The 25113-nt window shown below is 44.3% G+C and overlaps 3 protein-coding genes across 3 annotated transcripts; 1 reads left to right on the top strand and 2 right to left on the bottom strand.

The window, feature by feature from the left end:
- Nucleotides 1-9536: 9536 nt before the first annotated feature.
- Nucleotides 9537-14064, top strand: LOC123061368 (probable V-type proton ATPase subunit d). Its single transcript, XM_044484445.1, has 10 exons — nt 9537-9970; nt 10538-10658; nt 10781-10888; nt 10989-11091; nt 11184-11264; nt 11336-11421; nt 11522-11581; nt 11671-11719; nt 12970-13104; nt 13591-14064. The coding sequence occupies exons 1-10, from the start codon at nt 9790-9792 to the stop codon at nt 13720-13722; spliced, it is 1056 nt and encodes a 351-aa protein (XP_044340380.1). The 5' UTR covers nt 9537-9789; the 3' UTR covers nt 13723-14064.
- A 261-nt stretch (nt 14065-14325) lies between these two features.
- Nucleotides 14326-15809, bottom strand: LOC123061369 (uncharacterized). Its single transcript, XM_044484447.1, has 2 exons — nt 15260-15809; nt 14326-15126 (listed from the first exon to the last, which is right to left on the bottom strand). The coding sequence occupies exons 1-2, from the start codon at nt 15369-15371 to the stop codon at nt 14471-14473; spliced, it is 768 nt and encodes a 255-aa protein (XP_044340382.1). The 5' UTR covers nt 15372-15809; the 3' UTR covers nt 14326-14470.
- Nucleotides 15810-15946: 137 nt separating this feature from the next.
- Nucleotides 15947-18395, bottom strand: LOC543310 (mitochondrial outer membrane protein porin 3). Its single transcript, XM_044484446.1, has 6 exons — nt 18161-18395; nt 18010-18077; nt 17307-17417; nt 17027-17116; nt 16720-16928; nt 15947-16546 (listed from the first exon to the last, which is right to left on the bottom strand). The coding sequence occupies exons 1-6, from the start codon at nt 18201-18203 to the stop codon at nt 16240-16242; spliced, it is 828 nt and encodes a 275-aa protein (XP_044340381.1). The 5' UTR covers nt 18204-18395; the 3' UTR covers nt 15947-16239.
- Nucleotides 18396-25113: the final 6718 nt, after the last annotated feature.

A 25113-nucleotide genomic window follows, 5' to 3' on the forward strand; every position in this document is an offset into this window, starting at 1 on the left:
GGATTATATTATGCTTATCCTTCACCAATTAAATTGATGACAAGCAACGGATTTGGCATACTACTTATTCTTCTTGAAAAAGGATTGAGGAGAGATATAGCGCAAACTTGGGAAAATCTTCAACGAACCACCGGTAGAATTGAAACAATGAATGAATAAATATGATAACCATTGAAGAGAAACGTGAGCAAACCACCATAAGAATTGAAAATGAACAAAGAACAGGTAAAGAGATATCGAAAAGGAATTAGAGAACGAATGAAGATACTTGAAAGAATTTAGATGCATGAGAACGAAGAGATCACGAGCTGATAAGAGAATACTTGAATGATGCACCAGTATGATTTGGAGAACAACGAATGAATAATTTTGCGATGATGAGCTCCGGAGAATCAAACTGAAACGACTCCTGGATTGCTCCGGGTGGGTGAAAAGAATTCTCACAATCAAAAATAACTATGAGAAGATGACAATAAGCTAGAACCACGAATCTAGAAGAGAATGGAGTAAGATATGGAGGAAAAAATCTTCTTCGGTCTTCAAATGCAGAGAAAGATAACGAGAAAACACCACTGAGAATTGTTGAGGCACTCCGGGATGAAGAATGGAAAGGTTGAACCGACGATGAAACGAATTTGAAAGATCTTGGAGAAGGCATATGACTGATGACAATTCATTCTTACATCACACTTTGAAAGAATTGAGAATAGCTCCGGTAAAAGAATTAGAAGAGTCAGGTAAGATCCTGGGAAAAGACCTGTGGATTAGGGCCCACTGAAAAGATACACCGTTGAACGATTTTGAAGAGAGATTGCACCGGTTGATTTAAATGGCTTGAATGAGATAACAACCTCGAAATAGGTTGAACAGATCTTGAATGACAAGACGATCCTTCTGAGATATCTTTAGCACTCTGGAATAATTGAATAGCGAGAAATGGATGATTAATAGGTGCACCGGCATGAAAAAGCATTGAAACGAGGAAAGGGATATGATCGACAAAGCTTGAATTGAAACCCCCGGAGAAGAGAAGAAACAAAGAATGATAACTTGAAGCTCCGTTAGGATCTTCATGAGAATCACCGGATAAGAATATTGACGGAAAAGGATGGAGAGACTTCACAAGAATAAAAGGATACTTGATTAAGACATCGGATCCCTTGAAGAAAAAGGGTGGGAGGGCAGGTAAAACAAAACCAAATTGGAATGGATGAAGCAAACAACGTTGAGAGAGCTTAGATTGAATCTTGCGGATGTTGAAAATGGACGGATCCGCTTGAAGAGAAGCACACCGGTTGAAAGGATTGGCAAGACAATCTTGATTATCATGAAGGATTAGTATTCACATAGAAATATGAGAATACCGCTTAGGAAAAGGTATGGAATCAACATTTGACTTCGAAGCAACTCGAATACCACAACTGAAAACAAAACAAAGGATTGGCTTGCAAAATAAGCCGGAACAAACAAATGATAGAGATTTCGTTCGAAGTTTTCGTGGTGGGGCCTACACGGGCTCGATCGTACAACACCATCATGTACAAGGCAGTGTACATGACATACGAAGCGTCCCCGAGTCAGCATAGCCAAGGACTCTTTAAGACACAACGAGACCACTGTAAAACCAACCGTGGATAGGCGGACCACTAGACGTCGAACCCCAATTTCATATCATACATCCGTCGGAAAGATATCCTAAGATCTACTTGAATTCCCACTTATAAACTCCCGAAACTTTACGGTTATGCAATCAGGTGTTGGGGATACAGGGGAAGCATAATATCTCACCCAAAACTAGCAAATCCTACATCCAATTGTATCCATCCTTCAACACATAACCAAGAAACCTTCGGAAATCATTTACCTCAACCTTCGAAAAGCATCCGTTATACGAGTTATGGCAATACTCCCGAACTCCCACCCCAGTACTGGGTGGCGTCGAGGTTATCTCACCAACAACTGCATAAAAGAGATTTTTGATGTCGGCGAAACTCAGGTATTCCAGAACTGCAACGATAAAATTGTGACGACAACACCTCGGAGCTCAACTCCCCGGGACACTGCCACAACCCCTAAATGACAGGAGGCACCAAGAACAATGTTCTCGTCACAAAACCATCGGAACGATTCCAAGATACCCGTGTGATCCTAATTTTTTTTACTGAAATTTGAGAAGAGAAGAGTCAAAACTCTACGTCAGGATGCCTCACCAGAGCGACGAAGGGATTGAGGAGTAAAAAGAATTCTACTCTCCGATATATATAATCCTAAAAGACTCAAAACATTTTTCTAGACACAACAACGCCAGCGATTCAATCAAGCAGGGGGCTCCTAAAGTCGGGGAAGGCTCTGATTACCAACTTGTAACGCCCTCGATGCGGCTATATCTCCCACGTGTCGAAGCACGACTTAGAGGCATAACCGCATTGAAAGCAATGTCGCAAGTGAGGTAATCTTCACACAACCCATGTAATACATAAGGGAAAGAGATACATAGTTGGCTTACAATCGCCACTTCACACAATACATAAATAAAGCATGCCATTCATCCAAATACACTCAAGGTCCGACTACGGAACCAAAATAAAAGAAGACTACCCCAAATGCTACACAGATCCCCGATCGACCCCAACTGGGCTCCACTACTGATCAACTAGAACGAAACAACACCAAGGACAAGATCTTCATCGAGCTCCTCCTTGAGCTTGGTTGCGTCACCTGCTCGGTATCATCGGCATCTACAAACTGGTTTTTGGAAGTATCTGTGGGTCACGGGGACTCAGCAATCTCACACCCTCGCAATCAAGACTATTTAAGCTTATAGGAAGGGTAAAGGTATGATGTGGAGCTACAGCAAGCGACTAGCATATCTAGTGGCTAAACATACGCAAATGAGAGCGAGAAGAGAAGGCAAAAGCACGGTCGAACAACTATGATCAAGAAGTGATCCTAGAACAACCTACGTCCAAGCATAACTCCAACACCGTGTTCACTTCCAGGACTCCGCCGAAAAGAGACCATCATGGCTACACACGCGGTTGATGTATTTTAGTTAAGTTAGGTTTCAGGTTTTCTACAACCGGACATTAACAAATTTCCATCTGCCCATAACCGCGGGCACGGCTTTCGAAAGTTCAAATCCCTGTAGGGGTGTCCCAACTTAGCCCATCACAAGCTCTCACGGTCAACGAAGGATATTCCTTCTCCCAAGACAATCCGATCAGACTCGGCATCCCGGTTACAAGACATCCTCGACAATGGTAAAACAAGTCCAGCAACACCGCCCGAATGTGCCGACAAATCCCGATAGGAGCTGCACATATCTCGTTCTCAGGGCACACTCAGATGAGCGCTCCGTACAACTAAAACCAAACCTCGAGTTTCCCCGAGGGGGCGCTGCACAGGGCTCTAGTTTGGACCAACACTCAGAGGAGCACTGGCCCGGGGGGGTTAAATAAAGATGACCCTTGAGTCCGCGGAACCCAAGGGAAAAAGAGGCTAGGTGGCGAATGGTAAAACCAATGTTGGGCATTGCTGGAGGAGTTTTATTCAAGGTGAACTATCAAGGGGTTCCCATTATAACCCAACCGTGTAAGGAACGCAAAATCCGGGAGCATAACACCGATATGACGGAAAGTAGGGCAACAAGAGTGAAACAAAACACCAGGCATAAGGCCGAGCCTTCCACCCTTTACCAAGTATATAGATGCATTAATTAAATAAGAGATATTGTGATATCCTAACAAAATATCCATGTTCCAACAAGGAACAAACTCCAATCTCCACCTGCAACTAGCAACGCTATAAGAGGGGCTGAGCAAAGCGGTAACATAGCCAAACAACGGTTTGCTAGGACAAGGTGGTCAGAGGCTTGGCTTAACAATATGGGAGGCATGATAAGCAAGTGGTAGGTATCGCAACATATTCATAGCAAAAGAGCGAACATCTAGCAAGCAAAGATAGAAGTGATTTCGAAGGTATGGTCATCTTGCCTGCAAAGTTCTCCGAGAAGACGAAAAGCTTGATCCTCGTAAATGTACTCAACGGGCTCCTTAAACATGAACTCGCCTCTCGGCTCTACCCAAAGCAAGGACACAAGCAAAGGGAGACACAATCAACCACGTGCAATGCTCAAGCAACATGATGCAAGACATTGTATGATATGCGGTATGCGGTATGCGATGCATATGCATGATTTGGAAAGGAATGATTGAACCTGGCCTCAACATGGAAATCCAAGAGTGTCACTGGAAAGGTGAGTTGATTTTGGTCGAAATCGATATAAAGATCACCGGAATCGGATGCACGGTTTGCAAATGGCAAGCACGACAATAATGACACCATTCTGCGATTAACAGCATGATGCTATCTAGAATGTAACAATAAACTAAGCTACTGCACTCCAACATAGCAACAAGGCACATTACAGTGATCTACGCAAGATGCTTGACAAAAGATGAACACTGAGCTAAAGCTATAAACCTCTAGAGCATGACTAAAACAACATGGCAATAATGCAAAAGATAACAGTTTTAAAGACTTAGTGAAAATGCTAGACATAGCAGAAACAGATTCAACATGGCATCTTTACAAGCTTGATTAACTCACTACAAGGCATGACATGGCATGGAACAAAATCTATCATGAAGTAGACATGAAAATGAAGCTATCCAAGTGCAAAGCAACCTCATGGCATGATTGAATTAAATCACACGAAAATGACAAAACAACATCATGATGTAAAATGGCATGTTTATGAACTTGCTCAAATGCAGAAACTAATGCCACCACGGGATTGGTGGGATTTTTCTACCCCAAAAACATACTCCCTCCATTCCACAATGTAGTGCTTCCTCTATCCCCGTGCTTCAATTTTGACCGTAAATTTAACTACCAAGACCGATTGCGGCAGGAGAAAAAATTATATCAGTGAATTCGTATTTGAAAGAAGTTTTCAATTATATAATTTTTTCTGCCGTCGCAGTTGGTCTCGTTGGTTAAATCTATGGTCAAAGTTGGACCTCGGGAAGCGCGGGCGCACTATATTTTGGAATGGAGGGAGTATATAATATGTCTAGGTTAGTGTAGGAAAGTCATCACAAAAATGCAAAAACAAATACTGCCTAAAAAGGAAATAAACAGAAATGGGCAACAAACCAATATGGAATGTGCAGAATTTGCCATGGCCAGAAATGGAAAGGTGCTACTTTCTAGAAATGGAAACCATGGGGTTACTGAGAGAAAAAAAGGAGGGGGCTGTGGATGACATGCGGGGGGCGGTTGGAGAGTGTGGATGCCATGTGGGGGCCGGTTGCCAGCGACTCCAGAATAAGATAAGTCGTTGGCAAAAATAGGGGCGCTTGGGACTCGAACCCAGCACCTCCCACACGGAAACGAGTGCAATGGTGGAAACAAAAGGTGTAGCCATGGGAATTCGAACCCAAAACCTCCTACAACTGAGCGTGGGGGAGCAAACAGTGGGTTACGAGCCAGGCCTGTGAACACGAAGGGGCGCGTGTCCCTTTGAACAGAGAGAAACCCGGTCCTGGAAAACGCCATGAACGCACAGAAGAGTTCCGGCATCGACGGCAAGGAAAGGCGGCGACTTCTGCAGCTGCAGAGCACCGACGGGCGTGCGGGATGGGGCAAGGAGGCGCGCGTGCAAGCGGAGCAGCAAGGGAATGTGCGCGTGCGGGCCCTCCCAAGGACGAGCTCGTGCTCGCCTCGGTGGCTAAAGCGGTGGCTAGGCGACCTGAGGCTCGCGCGGGGCTGCTGCGCTGCGGGAGCGCGGGAGCGTGCTAGCTTAAGCGCTGAGGCGAGTGTGGCAAGGCGGAGTGGGGGAACGCACGGGCAAGCCACGACCACGACAGGAACTACCCAAAACAATTACAACTTCGCCGGAGCACCGAGAGCGCAGGAAAGATTGAATCGAAGCAGCGCCTGTGGTGATCTATTGACGACAGGAAGGAGCAGGGAGGAAGTTGGGTATACATGCTTACCCTACGACAACAATACAGCGACAGAGTCGAGCCTGCGGCGACGCGGAGGAGCTCTGAACCTGGCGGGGCTGCTATTCGAGAAGAAGAGTAAGAATACAAGTTGGAGAAGTCGATCCAGAGGCCGTAGAGGTCGCGTTCGTCATGGAAGGAGACGTAGGGGAACTTGGCGGACTCCCCCACAGTGGCAAGAGAGATCGGACGTGGTCGGAGAGGCTACCCCGAGCTTGGGCTCGAGCTCGGCGGGGGCATGGTGGGCAGGGCGAGGGCGAGGCGTGTGGCGCTAACCTAGGCGGCGGTGAGGTCGGTAGAGGAGGGGGATCGGTCGAGGAGGAACCCTAGGGCACCGGTGACAAGATATATATGGGCTAGGGACGCTGGACGGCCGTCAAATCACGCACATGTCCGACGTGGACACACTAGATGCACTGCCTTACAGGAGGACGAAGCTCCTGTACGCGTGGGCTGACTGGGCGCAGTTGGTGAGCTCTGTTGGGCTACGGGAGAGGGGAAGGCCCAAGTTGCTGCACTAGGAGGGCGTCCCCTTTTACTTAAATCTGTAAATATAAATTCACAGTTGTAGAAAAAGAAAAGTCTAGGGAGGTAGGAGAGGTATTTGGCAGAAACAAAAGATATCCCCGAGCTCCTGGAATTATGCTCTATTATATAAAATTGGTTTGGACATTTTTAGAGGAAAGAAAAATAATTCAAATTTGAATCAAATTCAAACTTGAGGCATTTTTGAACCTAACCAAATCAATTCCAAAAGAGGTGAAATTCGGCAGGGGGCTTTATGGCATGGTGATGGAATATTGGGGCAAAGTTGAACATTAACGGAGGAGGGTAGAGGTGCACTTGCCGGGGAAAAGATGATTCTTGGATCCACAAAGAACATGCCACAATGCAACATGCTAAGATGAAGATGCACATAATGATGCCATGATGCAACAAGATGAACATGATATGAAATGCATGACAAGAACAAAATCAAAACAAAGGCAAAAACCCAACCATGAATCTCATAACTTAAAGCCAGAAATGGCAAGAGTCGGAGTACAATTATGGTAAGTTACACCCGTGGCATTACACCCACACCCTGTCCACGAGGGTGGGGGGTGCGCCTACCCCCCTGGGCGCGCCCCCTGCCTCGTGGGCCCCCTGGTGCTCCTCCAACTTCAACTCCAACTCTATATATTCGTGTTCGGGGAGAAAAAATCAAAGAGAAAGATTCATCGCATTTTATGATACGGAGCCGCCGCCAAACCCTAATCTCTCTCGGGAGGGCTGATTTGGAGTCCGTTCGGGGCTCCGGAGAGGGGAATCCGTCGCCATCGTCATCATCAACCTTCCTTAATCACCAATTTCATGATGCTCATCGCCATGCGTGAGTAATTCCATCGTAGGCTTGTTGGACGGTGATGGGTTGGATGAGATTTATCATATAATCGAGTTAGTTTTGTTAGGTTTTATCCCTAGTATCCACTATGTTCTGAGATTGATGTTGCTATGACTTTGATATGCTTAATGCTTGTCACTAGGGCCCGAGTGCCATGATTTCAGATCTGAACCTATTATGTTTTCATGAATATATGTGAGTTCTTGATCCTATCTTGTAAGTCTATAGTCACATATTATGTGTTATGATCCGATAACACCGAAGTGACAATAATCGGGATACTTACCGGTGATGACCGTAGTTTGATGAGTTCATGTATTCACTATGTATTAATGCTTTGGTCCGATACTATATTAAAATGAGGCCTTAATATCTCTTAGTTTCCAATAGGACCCCGCAGCCACGGAGGGTAGGACAAAATATGTCATGCAAGTTCTTTTCCATAAGCACGTATGACTATATTCAAAATACATGCCTACATTACATTGATGAACTGGAACTAGTTCTGTGTCACCCTATGCTATAATTATTGCATGAGGAATCGCATCCGACATAATTATCCATCACTGATCCATTGCCTACGAGCTTTTCACATATTATTCTTCGCTTATTTACTTTTTTGTTGCTACTGTTACAATCACTATAAAACCAAAATTTTTATTTTTGCTACCGTTACCATCACTATCATATTACTTTGCTACTAAATACTTTGCTGCAGATATTAAGTTTTCAGGTGTGGTTGAATTGACAACTCAGCTGCTAATACTTGAGAATATTTTTTGGCTCCCCTTGTGTCGAATCAATAAATTTGGGTTGAATACTCTACCCTCGAAAAACTGCTGCGATCCCCTACTTGTGAGTTATCAATCGCCTACTCTATGAAGATCTACCCGAGTGAGGCTGGTCCTTCGTGGGCATAAGCCATAATGGAATAAACAAGTTGCTTTATTGTGGACCCTTCTCTAGGTCGAGCCCTTCGTGGACTCGCGCAACCGTTACCCTTCGTGGGTTGAAGTCTCCATCAATGTGGGTGTACGATAGCACCACCTATCGGAATCATGACAAAAATCATCATGTCTTCATTGCGTTTGAAATCTCTGATCCCTCCTTTACATTTATATGCAAAATCTTCACTTTTAGCTGCACAACTCTTAGACTTGCATGTGCAGGGTGTACTTGACTTGATAGAATTGCTAAAACTTGGCCACAACTAAAATTGGGAAAATGGTAAGTTTTTATTTGGTCAAGTAATCTAATCACCCCCCCTTCCAGACATACTTTTGACCCCATAGTTTGTGATGCCTCGCTTCCAACACCCCACAACCTGGATTTGCAACGCAACAGAGGGCGCAACGTCGTTGCCTCCGGCCGCCCCTTGCTGCAAAAATTGGTGCGGACATGTCGGGCGAGAGGCAGACGACGACAGCTTTGCAGCGAGTGGAGGAACAAAATCATGTGCGAGGTGGAGTCATGGAGGTAGGCGACGAAAGAAGGAAAGAAGGAAGAAGATGTTATGGAGAAACGAAGGGTTGTGAAGACACAAATAGGAAGGTTTGGATGTGCCCCCAATAGGACCTCGTGCGCGGCAGGCCGAAACTGTGGACAACCGACCATCTGGAATCGTTTACCATCTAGATGTGCCCTACCCAGACCCAATCCGAATCCTTAGTGCATAAAAATAATCGGTTTACTAAATTTTGTATCGACTATAAAACTGTAGTAGTATAGATAGATAGTAGATGATATAAAATTATAAAGGAAGGAAAGGGAGGATCCTACGCGGCCATTGTTAAAAGTTTGCTTCTAGTGCTTGTATCTTTGTCGGCTGTCGAGTTACTTCTGAAGAGAGTGTATCAAATCAAATAGTGAAATTCATAACCATGACAAAACCTCCTCTATATTTGATGATGGTCGCTATATATGACTTACCCATCATCATGACCCAGTTTATATACCTCTAAATATTCACATTTTTTTGAGGGATCTAAATATTCACATTGATCAACTAAAAAAATTCACATTGATGGACTAAAAAAAGGTTCACATTGATCAACTAAAAAAATATATTCACATTGATCAATAAAGTAGTGTTGGCAATCCTGAAAAAAAACCTAATTTTTGTCTCCTGGCTGGCCTTGTCTCGTGCGCACCAGCACCACAGGGCACCGCACAGGCGAGCGCGAGGCGACGTGCCTAGCCCGGATCTCAGAAGCAAGCTGAGCCCGGCACGACCGCGCCCTTTGGCTTGTGAGAAGGCGAATTCTTTTCTGGCTGATAGATAAAAATCTCCACCACATCCGCAAGCGCGAACTCCCTCCCGGATCTGCAACTAGCCGGCTCCCCTCCCGATCCATCTCGCCGCGGCGGAGATCCTTCATTCCTCCGGCGAGAGCCAAGATGTACTCGTGGGAGATGCTGTCGTTCAACATCCACGACGGGTTCCTGGAGGCGATCGTGCGGGGGAACCGCTCGGGCCTCCTCACCCAAGCCGATTACAACAACCTCTGCCAGTGCGAGACCCTCGACGACATCAAGATGCACCTCTCCGCCACAGAGTACGGCCCATACCTCCAGAACGGTATGCCGCGTGGATCTTTTCCTTCTCTTCTTTGGGTTGGATTGGGCTGCTTGGTCTGCGTTGCTAGAGATTCGCGATCCCGTCCATGCCAATTGCGATCTCGATTGGCCAATTGGAGATTTATTTTCTTCTTAGGGATAATAAGGGAGACTGCACCGTGCTCGGCGAGTTGGGATTGTTTTGAGCTAGCCCTACCTTGTCCGAAATTTCTCTTTGCTCTCTGGGAACCGTTGGGAGCAGGTTTGATGAGCAACCAAACGGGCGGTGTTAATCTACGCAGTGCCTGCAAGTTTGTTATACTGTATTTCCCACAGCCCACATGTCATGGCAACTCTGTAGCACCAGCCTGATCCCCCTGATGAATTTTGCCGCAAGATCCCTTTCATCCACTCCCACCTTACGATTTCAGCCATCTGTGACGCGTCCCAAGACGAATTCGCCCAATTTATTACATCAGTTCCATTAATGTGCTCTTGTGCTATGATATACAGTAATCGCTGTGTATGTTTGTTCTATGCGTTTCTTCTGATACCTCTGTATTGTGATCGTATTTCTGATTGATTGCAGAACCTTCTCCCTTGCACACAACAACAATTGTGGAGAAGTGCACTCTTAAGCTGGTTGATGAATACAAACACATGTTGTGCCAGGCGAATGAACCTCTATCTACATTCCTACAGTACATAACGTAAGTCATGAAGCACTGCTAGGATGCCATTTGTTTCTGCTTCGTTTGCACAAGCAAACAACATATCAAACCAGTGCAGGGCAGACTTCGGTTTGATCCTAACGGGATAATGTTTTCTGCAGGTATGGACACATGATCGATAATGTTGTCCTTATTGTTACTGGGACATTGCATGAAAGAGATGTTAACGAACTGTTGGAGAAATGCCATCCATTGGGCATGTTTGACAGGTATTGTTGTGGTTCCTTTCTCGTTTCTGTTAAATGGAGATCTATCAAATACTGACTCTTCATCCCCCCCCCCCCCCCCCTCCCCCCCGCCAATCAACAGCATTGCATCACTTGCGGTTGCTCAAAATATGCGTGAGCTTTACAGGCTGGTTCTAGTTGATACACCCTTAGCACCGTACTTCTCAGAGTGCATTACATCTGAGGTAAAAACTTTGAAACCATTGTGCTGTCCATTTTTGTTGAAATGGTTAAGTATACCTTGGTATGTCATGCGAGCTTCATGTATATTGTGTAGGATCTGGATGACATGAATATTGAGATCATGAGGAACACACTCTACAAAGCGTATCTTGAGGATTTTTACAAATTTTGCGTGGTATGTACTTCTGACTGAAAATGTTGTTTTGCCTAATTGTGTTTGGTTTCTAACTAACTTCTTCGCAACAGAAACTAGGTGGTGCGACGGCTGAGATTATGTGTAATCTCCTTTCATTTGAAGCTGACAGAAGAGCTGTAAACATTACAATAAACAGGTAAAAAACTAAACATTTCATCCTTTTGTGTGACAGATCTCCATGTTGCCATTACATTCACAGACATCTGACTGCCAATTTCCTTGTCATGTTTTTTCAGTATTGGTACTGAGCTGACTAGAGATGACCGCCGCAAGCTGTACTCCAACTTTGGTCTATTGTAGGTTTCCATTGGAAGTAGCACTAGCATTACTTTTAGTTAAAATATGCCTATTTTTGCATGTGGTTATAGTAATCTGATGCTTCCAGGTTTCCGTATGGTCATGAAGAGTTGGCTGTCTGTGAAGATGTTGACCAGGTTTATCCCCTGCTCTGCTTTTAAGCTCAATGTTGGTCATTCTACTACATAAATATTTTCAGTTGTCTAAACACGAAGTTATCATGCCATGAACTGGTTCACTTTATTACCTAATTTTGTGCATATTGCTCAGTATTTCAGGCTTAAGTTCTGTTAATATGGTTATTTCATCATAAAATGTCTCTTTCAAATGTTTGTGATAGGGCCATTGATAATAATTAACTCCTCGTGAGGTCTTTTAAACATACCATGCGCCCTAGGCTGAACACTTCCTCCTTAAGAATGGAGAAGCTTCATACCTACCAGTCACCAGGGTCAAGGAATGGGGTTGCCTCTCCTGTGTGGCTAAAAATGAGGGTAAAGAAAAAAGGGGGGGGGGGGGCTGTGGGGTGTCACCTCGCTATGATAGTAACAACAGTCTATTTTATTTATGTGTTGATAATTATTGCCAAAAACATGTACCACTTTGTTGATGGTGCGGATGGCCAGGTAAGCCTCCCATCAATTTGCCTGCAAGTTTCGTGTTCCTGAGCTTCCATTAGGGCCAATTTATCCTGGGTGAGGGACACAGAATCGACCTGTGTGCCTGGCTTATCTGAGAAGAATGGTATTCCATTGGAGATGCTTTTGTGGCATACATTTTTCATTTGATGGGCATAAGTCAAACTCGGCTTTCTGGCTGCTCTTTTATATCAGCTGCAGTATGAATGTTTTGTTTGGCCTACAGCAGTCATGGTCTCATTCTGTCATACGGTTCTTTTCTTGCACGAAGATTAACATCATGTGTTTTTTTTAATTGAAAATTGCCCTATGTGGTATACTTATCCTGTAAGCATGTGCCAGACTATCTATTTCTTTCTTTGTGTATCATCAGCATTTGGCAAGCTAACATTTTAGATGACAGTAACACATTTACACAGTCCTTTTTTTGGCTTCTTACCCTCTGGTCTCTCTTGTTAGGATGACTGGTTTCCTGTTCTGATTTATGCTCTCTAGGATGTATTGTAGTTTTGAGTGTGCTACTACATTTTGGAAGTTCTCACTTGAAAGTTAAATGTGTGTTTTGTTGTTGTGGAGATGATAATAAAAAGAGCACAGGGAAATCTTAACAGGCATGTAGTATTTCAAGAGGGATTGCATCTAAGTTATACTGGAATTCAGACCAGTGTCCTCTTCATAAAAGTGAGATCTGTGCCCACGCATGAATTATTCTGGCTAACGTCAATACTTTTTTCGTGCTCATACCGCAGGTGCGTGGTGTAATGGAAAAGTACCCCCCATACCAGTCTATTTTTGCCAAGATATCATATGGCGAAAGCCAGATGTTGGACAAGGCCTTTTATGAGGAGGAAGTAAAGAGGCTGTGCCTCTCATTTGAACAGCAGGTACAATTTTTTAGGTTGACCTTATATGTATGTTTACGCAAGTTACTTCATATAAACTATCTCACAGGAATAACAACAGATGGTCAAAATGTAAGAGATCCGATATTGTACACTGGATGCATGCAAGTTCTCTAGAAGGTCACTGGTTTTACACTCTAAAGATTAGCAGTAAACAAGAACTATTGGTAGGCTGATTTAGTCAAAAGCCTATAACACGCCCAGCCACATGCAGTACTGATGCATACCAGCGTGATGCATGCATACATGCTTGTAAAATATGCGCTAACCAGCCACGGCTTTGCACATGATTCTATAGATCCATCGTTAGTCATTACTCTATTTGAAACTTGTGAGTGCCCGATAGTTTTAAAAAAATGCCATAGTGCTAGTGCCTGTTGGTGAGTTTTATTGTCTCTGTGTGCCACTATTTTGGACCTCAACTCTAGAATTGAAGGCGGGAGCTCTGATGTTCTCTTGTTTGTGCAGTTCCACTACGCCGTTTTCTTCGCATACATGAGGCTACGAGAGCAGGAGATAAGGAACTTGATGTGGATCTCGGAATGCGTTGCCCAGAACCAGAAGAACAGGGTCCACGACAGTGTCGTGCCGATCTTTTAATCGCCCTCTTACTGTGCATATGGTTGTACAAAAGGCCTGCTCTGATGATGGCACAATCGATTGCACACTTTACAAGCTCATGATTTGTTATTACCCCTGTTCCTCTTTCTACGCGGCTGAAAAGCTAGACCTGGAGTAGTGTATCATTATTTGTTTTTGTAGTAAAATAAAAGGCGCAGTTGTACGGTAAATTAAATAAATGATGATGTTTATTTTCGTAGTGGGTGGCACTATTTGTGCAGTTTGTTGGCAATGTAAAATGTACACCCAAGATATCAAATGGTTTGTTGGCAAAACTCTCTTACTGCATTATCAAATGGAACTTGTGCAGCTTAGTAAGGACATGGAAATTGTTGGGCACCGTCGTTAACTACTGTGTATTTTCCTAAGCCTCCTGGCTTTGTACCTTACATAAAAAAAGAAATAAATCATGAAAATGCAGGACTATGAAAAATAAGATGGCCATGCGAGTATATTTTACGCATGTACTCCCTTCGTAAAGAAATATAAGAGCGTTTACCAATTTCTTTACAGCGGGAGCAAGTGATAGTACCATTTTATTTTGAAGTTTCATGTATATTTTAGTCATGTACGTACGTGATAGTATCATTAAACTCGTTGACGAGAATTTATTCCTCACGTATATATATTTATCTCGGCAGCTACGGTCGTAGTACATCCGCTTGTATCGTTATTAGGTGGACGCACGCAGCAGCACAACGGACGCTGCATTTACATGCAGTGATCTCTAGTTTCTGGAGAAGAGCCTATGGGAGACGAAGACGCCTAGCGTGAAGGCGGCGACCGCGGTGGCGGCGATCACCTCCTTGTTCTTACCTATGGTATCCGCCCACTTGAACCCCTCCTCGGGCGCCCGCTCCTTCCAGCAGCCTTTCTTCTCCCTCTGCGTCGCCGCCTCATACTCAAGCTTCTCCTTGTGGTCCTGATCATCATCTCCTTTCACCACCTTTTCTGCTGCCTTGGGCTCCTGTTTCCTGTCGTCCACTTTCATGGCCGGGGGTTCCTTGCTACTCGCTGCAGTTTGGTCCTTGGCCGTCTCCTGTTTGTGCCTCCCCTGCAACCTTGCCCTCACCGCCTCGATCAGCCGCTCCGCCTCCTGGCTAACCTTGGATTTCTTATCCGTCGGTTCGTCGCCGACAGCGTCCGAGGCCTCATTCTCACTGGGCGGGGGCGGGGCCGGGGCGGAAGGCAGCTTGGGCACGGTGAGCGTGAGCACGTTGGCGTCGTACCGGCCGGTGATTGCGTCGAGGTCGGATGTGGATAGCAGCTGGAACACCCTGTGCAGCCGCACGTTCCCATCTCCGGCGTCCGCCGTTCTGTGGCCGAGGATGGTCAGGCGGCCCGCGGGGTCCACGTGCACCCGGAAGTCCTCCTTCTTGAACCCTTGATCATCAACATAATGTCATACGTACAATTCAGTAGGTACAGTACAGTACAGCTGCAAAGGTTAATTCGGGTTCAGGGGAACACCATTTCATCCATCTCAGCAGGAATCACGAACGCGCATCGTACGTACCTGGGAGGTTGAGGCGGAGGAGATAGCTGCCGTCGCCGTCGACCCACTCGTACACGGGATCGAAGTCGGCCGCCGCGGCTTTCGCTGCTGACGATTCTGGCCTGCTCGCCATGTCTCTCGCGTGCTACGTTTAACTTGGTTTCCCGGGCCGGGCGATCAAACGGTACCTAGATAGCTAGCTTCAGGCGCGTACTGATCGATCGGGTTGGAGGTGCCACCTAGAGTTACTGCCACGAGCCTCATATATAGCATCATGTATGTACGCAGCGCTTGCCTCCTTGCGCTGGTAACGCTAAACTATTCCAAGCTTTTCTTGAGGGGCTGGTCTGGCACAAGGAAAATTTATCGTGAGGGTCTAGCCTGGGGATCTCCATCTCCTCCTCCTAGTAGACGTGTAACGTGTCTTGGGCTCATTAAACTTTGGGCGCGCGCCAGGGTAACGTCTGTACTAGCTCCGTCCCACCGAAGAAACAAAAGAACTCAAGACATTTTTTAACTTTCTCTCCACGTCTCATACCTCACATAAACAGTTTATCCCAGGTATGACAACTCTTTTCCCAGGTTTTGTTCTTTAGCTTCTTATAAGTCGTTACTAGTAATACCACAACACGCAGCTCCTCAAACAATGTTAGTACTACTAAGCATGCATCCAAGAGGATTAATTACTCACACATCAAATGGATCAACTGGAACAAGGGCATCAATGAATGAATTGAACACACTGTCTGTAACCGCCAATCTGTCACATTTGACAAGATTCACAATAGGTCTTAATCACCAGAAATTATTGACAGGCGCTGATGATCAAATCAAAATAACGAGGAGGTCAAGGCTAACATTTGCCTAGGAAACAGATTATGTGGACAAAGGAGGAATTCAAGATCAAAATGAAAGCACGAAGAGATGACCTGGGGCCATGTTATTCCAATCCAGCAGAACTGAACCTTTTTTTTCAAAACATAGGGTCCCAGCTGTGCATCTCAAGGCTTTAGCACCAATGACAGACCAACTTTTGTGCTCTTCTCAATTGCCTTGGTGTCAACCTCGCCGGAGATGGTAACGAGTGACTTGGCTCGCCATTCATGCTGGACAAGGGCACTAGCCATGCCATAGTTGTTGAAGCGTGCCTTCACACTGGTGTGCGGGTCCAATGAGTGCTGTGATCCAAATATCAATGTGCTCTCGTTCCTTGGGAAGTTGTGGGACAGCTCTGCTCCAACAGCGGTGCTAGAATGTGACTTTACTAAGTGGTAGTAAGACGCAGTCAAGGTGTCACCGTGATTGTTCCTGGATGAGATTTGAAAGTTCATTACCAGAGCAAATGCTATTATAATAGCGATGAAGCACCGCACTTGACACCTTAGTATGGAATCAGATTGCTAATCCACATTATCTATCAATCTTAAAAGAATTGCATAGTAGTAATACATATGATAGCTGCGCATAGAGAAGATACTTACAGGTGGAGTGAGGCAATAAGATCCGGATACGTGAGGCTTAAAGCAGCGTTGTACTTGGTGAAATTGCTAGTTGCCGTGTCAAATGAAACATCAACACCAACTGACAGTTCTTTGCTTCCGAATACACCAGAAAGGTTAACCATAGGGTTCGGGTTCAGCCCAACACTTGCATTGATACCGGCGAATTCATGGAGATACTGGAGTTCAAGCTGTCAAGGCAGAAAAATACAAATTAAATCTCCTATCTCAGTGATCACCATATTGCAGATTAGAAGTTTAAGCAAACGGAGTGGTAAGAAAATTATACCTTCCCTGACCTCTGGTCTGGAACAACCAAACTGAGGATTGATTTCAGCCCTGGAGTTGCAAACTCGTCAACTGTGAATGTTGTCAGAAGCTGGAAGATGTGAAATATTCATCAGCGAATATAAAATCTCAAGAACTGGACATTGCTGTGAATTAATATTATGAGGCATAAAAGAAAAGCCAAATATGTGAGAAATAATATCAAGGAAAAACAGGCAATCAGATGTTTATACATGATTCATGTGAGAGCAAAAGGGAGAGTTGGAGTAAAGGCGGCTTACATCTGACTCTGAGTTTGCTTTGATATCAACTGTCAAGTTCTTGTTCTTAAGCTGGGTCTGAAGCTCGCCAAAGATAGACTCGTTTTTCCTAGTTCCTGCAGCTGTGATTGCCTGTAGGTAAACCAAAATCATTAATATGTAGTAGCGCACAAATACTAGATAGACACGGTTACCGAAACCATACAGGTAAACCAGAACCATCAATATGGAGTGCACAAATCATATCCAGAGACATGGTTACCTAAACCATATACTGATCATGAGTTCATTTCCTGAAGAAATGCTTCGAGTCAAGGAATCAAAGATGCACAATCCAGTGAAGGTGAAAGGGGAAGGGGGAAAGTTCTGGCAGCTCGTTGCGAGAGTGAAGAGACGGTCCCTAAACAAAGATAATATCCTGGTAACACATTAGGGTCCATAGTCTCCCTCCATGGCCAAAACTGAAAACTCTACATGCAGAACACGCACACACGGAATGAGAACAGCTCGACACAGTGGCACGGCGGCGATCTGTGTCGCCAACGGCGGTACAGAGGCACAAAATAGAGATCGGCGGACAACATTCTAACATGCATTTGTACCGTAAGTAGTCGATCAATGTGGGGAATGCGAGGCGGACCGTAACTGGGACACTGCTACGGGACACAAATTTGCGAAATCGCTATGGAAGAAGTGCGAGGGAGAGGATGGCAGTGGTACTCACGACGCCCTCGGGGGTGCATGTGGTGAGGGTGAACTTCTGGTGCGTGCAGTAGTCCCTGTAGAGCAGATCTGCGTGCAAATCATCACATCACAGCATCGTCAAGATCGGCACCGGAGAGGTAATCAGAGGAGGGGAGAGAGACTGGCGGCACCTCTGGTCTTCTTGCCGATGTCGGTGTAGAGGCCCGGAGCCATGGCGGCCGGCGACGGAGACGACGACTTGGGTGGTGGTGGGGAGAAGAGAGCGGGAGAGAGATCGCGGGGAAGCGGCAGCGTCGGGCGGAGGCTGCGGCGACCAGTTAAAATGGAGTCGTGGCAGATCTTGCCCCTATCGTTTTCACTTTACAAAATGATTTTGGATGATTCGTGTGCTCGTGTCGCGTCGTCGCGTGGGCGGGACCGAGCAAGCTGTCGTGGGACCCCGCGTCCAGAACGTGGAGGTGGAGGGACCGATCTCTCTCGATCATCTTTTTTTTCTTTGTCCGGCTCAAAAATCTCTCTCTCTCTTCTCTGCTATTTTAAAAGTAAATAAAATAAAATAAATGATATAGGACTTAGATGTGCAATATTTATGACACATCTAGATGTGCTTTAGCAAAACAGAATAAGGAACTGAAATAGGATGATGAAGGTGTAGTGGAGGCAGAGGATGAGAAAGAAAGTGGCGATGGTGGCTGACTATTTCCAGCAATTATTTTCTTTTTGTGCGTGCATCGGAATTGAGGAGCTCCTCTAACATGTGACCCCTCGCATAACTGATGGCATGAACGCAAGCTCACTCGTGAATACACTACGAAGGAGGTATGTGTTACTCTCGAAGGCATTGGAGTTTGAAGACATAAAAGCTCTCGGTCTTGATGGTATGTCGGTTGTTTTTATAAGAGATGCTGGGATATCGTGGGTGAGAAGGTGACAACATAAGTGTTTAATGTTTTGAATGATAACAATGCTTCAAAGTTGGAATGAGACAAGTGTGGTTCTAATCCCAAGGTAAGGCAACCGGAGAGAATAAAAGACCTTTTTTAACAAGGCAAAAGGCTTGTCATTTCATTAATTAAGAGAAAGAGTTTGAAATAGCGCCCAACAGAAGGCAAGAATAGACCATGACTCTCGCGACATTACAAAACTCACATGCTTAGCGCCCGCGAGCACCCACAATCTAATTTCCTCTTTGATGTTACGCACCACAATCGTAGAGGGCTTCACAGTGTTGCGGAAGACCCCAGCATTGCGCTCCTTCCATAGCTCCCACGAGATCAACATAATTATGGATGAGATGGCCTTCCTCAATTTGTCCCTGGCTTGGGTGACTCCTATCCACAACTCATTGACGATACCCATTAGGTTCCAATCCCGGGATTGGACATCCGAGAGGCTAGGCCACTCCACAATGCAATACTAGACCCTCACCGAGAAATGGCACTGATAGAGAAGGTGTGTTGAAGATTTTTGGGTTCGCTCGGAAAGACGACAGAGCCCAAAGTTGGGCCATCCTCGTCGTCAAGCCTATCTACGGTCAAACTCTGTTTTTTATCACAAACCACACGAAAGAGTTTGCATTTCAGAGGCGCCCAAACTTTCCAGACAACGGTATATAAGGACAAAGCAGTGTACCCCTCAAATTGAGCTTTGTAAGTAGAGGACGCAGAGTACATTCCATGTGATGTGAGCTTCTAAGTGATAGTGTCAGGGACATACGGGACTAACTATACCGAGCTAAGCTTCTTCCACAACAAAGCAAATCATTGTATGTGCGGCGACATGACGCCCAGCTGGGTGTTGATCTGACTCACCCAGAAGTTGTTATGCAAGGCCATCTAAATCGAGGAGTTTCTCTTCTGGAGCACTCAAAAATCTTGGGGGCAATATCTTTGGGACACAGTCCATCTAACGCACCACAAGCACCCACTTAAACGAATCGGTACCAGCCAATCACAAAAGCGCCACATAGCCGAACTTATCTGGAACATTATGTAGAACATTTTTTGTTTAATGAAATTAATTGGCACATTTGCAGAAAACCCCTTGAATATTGAAACACTCACAACTTTTTATCCCTAGATCCAAATTGAGTGAACTTTTTTTCCAAAATGATCCTTAGGAAATGCACTTTCACCTAGAGTAATAAATTTTTGAATTTAAGTAGTTTTAAATTTAATTTCAGACATAATGAATTCAAAATCAAATAGGGCATAATTTGCATTTTAGAAATCCATTTAAATTGATTGTTTTGGAATGAATCTAGTGAGATATAGTTTCAACCTAGCTATTGTATTCAAAATTTTAAAATAATTAATTTTTTTAAATTGAATATATTTTAACAGTGGCTACACTTCAAACAATATTTAGACCTAAATCTAGGTTAACCTTAGAATAAAAGGTGTTTATTAGGTTAAAATATTGCAACTAAATTAAAAAAACTAGAGATGAACTTTAGTAAATATTTTTGGGATTACTATTTGACTTTAGGGAATTTAATTTGAATTAAATTCAACTAGATTGGCTATAACTTTGAAACCATAGGTTTAATTTGAATAAACCTTTGTAATATGACTTAGTGAATTAAGTTGAACCTAGTAATTATTTTGGAGTGATAATTGAATTTAGGGACATTAAACTTAAATTAAATATAGTTCAAACATAGGTAAAGTTTGAAACTTAATGCACTTAAAAAATTATCTTGGATTTATACTAACTTTAGCCTAAACATGATAATTAAACCTTGGCAATGAAGTTGGTTTGGGATTGAATTTAAAGGAAACTTAGAAGTCATTTATTAATCCAAGTTAAATGAAATAATGTTGAACTTAAACCTAGCTTCACTAATTCAAACAAAATGTCAGCTCAAACTCAATTCAACTAGAAATCAAATAAGATGAACCCCAATTCAATCCAAATTGAATTGGAAGCCATGCCAAGTTATTATTTATAGACCTTAGTGTATTCAAGCTCATGAAAGGTCAACAAGTTTGAATTGTTATTGAAACTTGAAGATGGTCTTGGCTATCCAAGATTCATAGACCATGACTCTGTTGTTAAGATTATTTCTGATTGGATTTGACAACACAACCTAACATCACACACTCCTTATGTGATGAACCCTTTATTTGAAACTTGCATGTGAACCCATATGTCACATGTATTCCAATTAACAACCATTATGTTATTATCCAAACTCTTATGAGTTAACTCTGACACATGATCTCAAAGCATAATGACATTGACACCATGCACAACACTCGCCGTATGTTTGATTGTATTGTAGGGTTGTTTATGATTGCTCTTACTTACGTTATATTGTATGAAGAGCAAAGGTAAATCATTCAAGGTTGTGAGATTAAAGAATCGTCAATACCAGGCAAGTGGAACCTTTGAGTTTGACTGACAAGGATCTTAAGCCGTCTAACATTATTTTTCATGGTGTGGTGCCTGGTAAGTCGGTGTCTCCAGTAGTCAAGATAGCTTTGGAGGTGGCCTTTGGTGATGATCATGATTCCAGAGTTGAGACATTGACCTTTGAGGTGGTTAAGATTAAGAGCCCTTATCACGCTTTATTTGGGCGGCCGGCTTATGCTAAGTTCATGGCGAGGCCTTGTTATGTTTATCTATAGCTTAAGATGCCAGGTTATAAGGGTACCATCACGGTACATGGGAACCATAAGATAGCTTTCGAATGTGAAGAGGGCGATGCTGCCTATGCTGAGTTTGTTTGTGCAACAGAAGAGCTAAAGTTTTACAAAGATAATGTTGACCCGGCGGATATGACACCTTTGAAGAAACCAACCATGGAGCATGACCCTCTGTTAAAGTTTAAGTCCACGGATGACACTAAGTTGGTTGATTTTGTTCTTGGCGATTCATCCAAGCAGTTCACTATCAGTGCCAATCTGAATCCAAAATAGGAAAGCGCGCTCATCGAGTTCATCCGTGAGAACCGGGACATCTTTGCATGGAAGCTGATACGTCCATTTTGCATCATGTTTTCTTACTGTTATTTATAATGTTTTATCCATAATAATGCTTTTTGGAGTAATTCTAATGCATTTTCTCTCATAATTTACAAGGTACACACCAAGAGGGAGAATTCTGGCAGCTGGAGATCTGGACCTGGAAAAGCTACGTCAGTGTTGGGTATCGTAGCAGAAATTTAAAATTTTCTACGCATCACCAAGATCAATATATGGAGTAATCTAGCAACGAGGGGAAGGGGAGTGCATATACATACCCTTGTAGATCGCTAAGCGGAAGCGTTACTAGAACGCGGATGAGGTAGTCGTACTCGTAGCGATTCAGATCATGGTCGATTCTGATCTAAGCGCCGAACAACGGCGCCTCCGCGTTCAACGCACATGCAGCCCGGTGACGTCTCCCATGCCTTGATCCAGCAAGGAGAGAGGGAGAGGTTGGGGAAGACTCTGTCCAGCAGCAGCACGACGGCGTGATGGTGGTGGAGGAGCGCGGTACTCCAGCAGGGCTTCGCCAAGCACTACGAGAGACGAGGAGGGAGAGAGGTAGGGCTGCGCCTTGGGAGAGAGAGAGAGACTCGTGTGTTGTGCAGCCCCAAAACCTCCACTATATATAGGGGCAAGGACAAGGGGAGGCACCCTAGGGTTTCCCCTAGGGGGGCGGCGGCCAGGGCAGATGGGATCTCCCCCTTGGGTGACTTGGCCCCCAAGCCAGGAGGTGGGAACCCTAGATGGGGCGCCCCAAAACCCCCCTGGTCACGTGGGAATAGGTGAGGGGGGTGCACATCCCCTTAGTGGGCTGGTTTGCCCCCTTCCCTTGTCCCATGAAGCCCCCCAACACTTGCCGGGGCTCCCGAAACACCTTTCGGTCATGCTGGTCATCACCCGGTACCTTCGGAACACTTCCGAACTCCAAAACCCTTCGTCCAATATATCAATCTTCACCTCCGGACCATTCCGGAACTCCTCGTGACGTCCGGGATCTCATCCGGGACTCCGAACAACAGTCGGTAACCGCGTACATACTTTCCCTATAACCCTAGCGTCATCGAACCTTAAGTGTGTAGACCCTACGGGCTCGGGAATAATGCAGACATGACCGAGACATCTCTCTGGTCAATAACCAACAGCGGGATCTGGATACCCATGTTGGCTCCCACATGTTCCACGATGATCTCATCGGATGAACCACGATGTCAAGGATTCAGTCAATCCCGTATACAATTCCCTTTGTCTATCGGTATAGTACTTGCCCGAGATTCGATCGTCGGTATCCCGATACCTTATTCAATCTCGTTACTGGCTAGTCTCTTTACTCGTTCCGTAACACATCATCCCGTGATCAACTCCTTGGTCACATTGTGCACATTATGATGATGTCCTACCGAGTGGGCCCAGAGATACCTCTCCGTTACACGGAGTGACAAATCCCAGTCTCGATTCATGCCAACCCAACAAACACTTTCGGAGATACCCGTAGTGCACCTTTATAGCCACCCGGTTACGTTGTGATGTTTGGTACACCCAAAGCATTCCTACGGTATTCGGGAGTTGCACAATCTCATGGTCTAAGGAAATGATACTTGACATTAGAAAAGCTTTAGCATACGAACTACACGATCTTGTGCTAGGCTTAGGATTGGGTCTTGCCCATCACATCATTCTCCTAATGATGTGATCCCGTTATCAATGACATCCAATGTCCATGGTCAGGAAACCATGACCATCTATTGATCAACGAGCTAGTCAACTAGAAGCTTACTAGGGACATGTTGTGGTCTATGTATTCACACATGTATTACGGTTTCCGGTTAATACAATTATAGCATGAACAATAGACAATTATCATGAACAAGGAAATACAATAATAACCATTTTATTATTGCCTCTAGGGCATATTTCCAACAGTCTCCCACTTGCACTAGAGTCAATAATCTAGTTCATATCACTATGTGATTGCAATGAATCCAACACCCATGGGGTTTGTTCATATCTCGCTTGCGAAAGAGGTTTATTAGTCAATGGGTCTAAACCTTTCAGATCCATGTGTGCTTTACAAATCTCTATGTCATCTTGTAGATGCAGCTACCACGCGCTACTTGGAGCTATTCCAAATAACTGCTCTACTATACGAATCCGGTTTACTACTCAGAGTCATCCGGATTAGTGTCAAAGTTTGCATCGACATAACCCTTTATGACGAACTCTTTTACCACCTCCATAATCGAGAAAATTCCTTAGTCCACTAGTTACTAAGGATAAGTTCGACCGCTGTCACGTGATCCATTCCTGGATCACTCTTGTACCCCTTGACTGACTCATGGCAAGGCACACTTCAGGTGCGGTACACAGCATAGCATACTGTAGAGCCTACGTCTAAAGCATAGGGGACGACCTTCGTCCTTTCGCTCTCTTCTGCCGTGGTCAGTTCTTGAGTCTTACTCAATACCCACACCTTGTAACACAGCCAAGAACTCCTACTTTGTCGATCTATTTTGAACTCCTTCAAACTCTTGTCATGGTATGTATTCATTTGAAAGTACTATTAAGCGTTTTTGATCTATCCTTATAATCTTGATGCTCAATGTTCAAGTAGCTTAATCCAGATTTTCCATTGAAAAACACTCTTCAAATAACCCTGCATGCTTTCCAGAAATTCTACATCATTTCTGATCAACAATATGTTAACAACATATACTCATCAGAAATTCTATAGTGCTCCCACTCACTTCTTTGGAAATACAAGTTTCTCATAAACTTTGTATAAACCCAAAATGTTTGATCATCTCATAAAAGTGTACATTCTAACTCCGAGATCCTTACTCCAGTCCTTAGAAGGATTGCTGGAGCTTTGCATACTTGTTAGCATCTTTCAGGATTGACAAAACCTTCTGGTTGTATCACATACAACCTTTCCTCAAGAAAATCGTCGAGGAAACAATGTTTTGACATCCTATCTGCAAGTTTTCATAAATAATGCAGTAACTACTAACATAATTCCAACAGACTCTTAGCATCTCTACGAGTGAGAAAGTCTCATCGTAGTCAACTCCTTGAACTTGTCGGGAAACATCTTAACGACAAGTCGAGCTTTCTTAATGGTGACACTTACCATCATTGTCTGTCTTCCTTTTAAAATC

This window comes from Triticum aestivum, chromosome 3A (genome assembly GCF_018294505.1).
Source record: "Triticum aestivum cultivar Chinese Spring chromosome 3A, IWGSC CS RefSeq v2.1, whole genome shotgun sequence".
Taxonomy (NCBI): domain Eukaryota; kingdom Viridiplantae; phylum Streptophyta; class Magnoliopsida; order Poales; family Poaceae; genus Triticum; species Triticum aestivum.

Bases quoted from the DNA above. Each gene is read 5' to 3' on its own strand.
- LOC123061368 (XM_044484445.1), top strand. From the start codon at position 9,790: ATGTACTCGTGGGAGATGCTGTCGTTCAACATCCACGACGGGTTCCTG. The intron at 10,889-10,988 runs GTATTGTTGTGG...GCCAATCAACAG, and splicing joins CCATTGGGCATGTTTGACAG to CATTGCATCACTTGCGGTTG. The intron at 13,105-13,590 runs GTACAATTTTTT...TTGTTTGTGCAG, and splicing joins GCCTCTCATTTGAACAGCAG to TTCCACTACGCCGTTTTCTT.
- LOC123061369 (XM_044484447.1), bottom strand. From the start codon at position 15,371: ATGGCGAGCAGGCCAGAATCGTCAGCAGCGAAAGCCGCGGCGGCCGAC. The intron at 15,127-15,259 runs GTACGTACGATG...TTGATGATCAAG, and splicing joins CCTCCGCCTCAACCTCCCAG to GGTTCAAGAAGGAGGACTTC.
- LOC543310 (XM_044484446.1), bottom strand. From the start codon at position 18,203: ATGGCTCCGGGCCTCTACACCGACATCGGCAAGAAGACCAGAG. The intron at 18,078-18,160 runs GTGCCGCCAGTC...ATTTGCACGCAG, and splicing joins CATCGGCAAGAAGACCAGAG to ATCTGCTCTACAGGGACTAC. The intron at 16,929-17,026 runs GTATAATTTTCT...CTGCCTTGACAG, and splicing joins CAGACCAGAGGTCAGGGAAG to CTTGAACTCCAGTATCTCCA.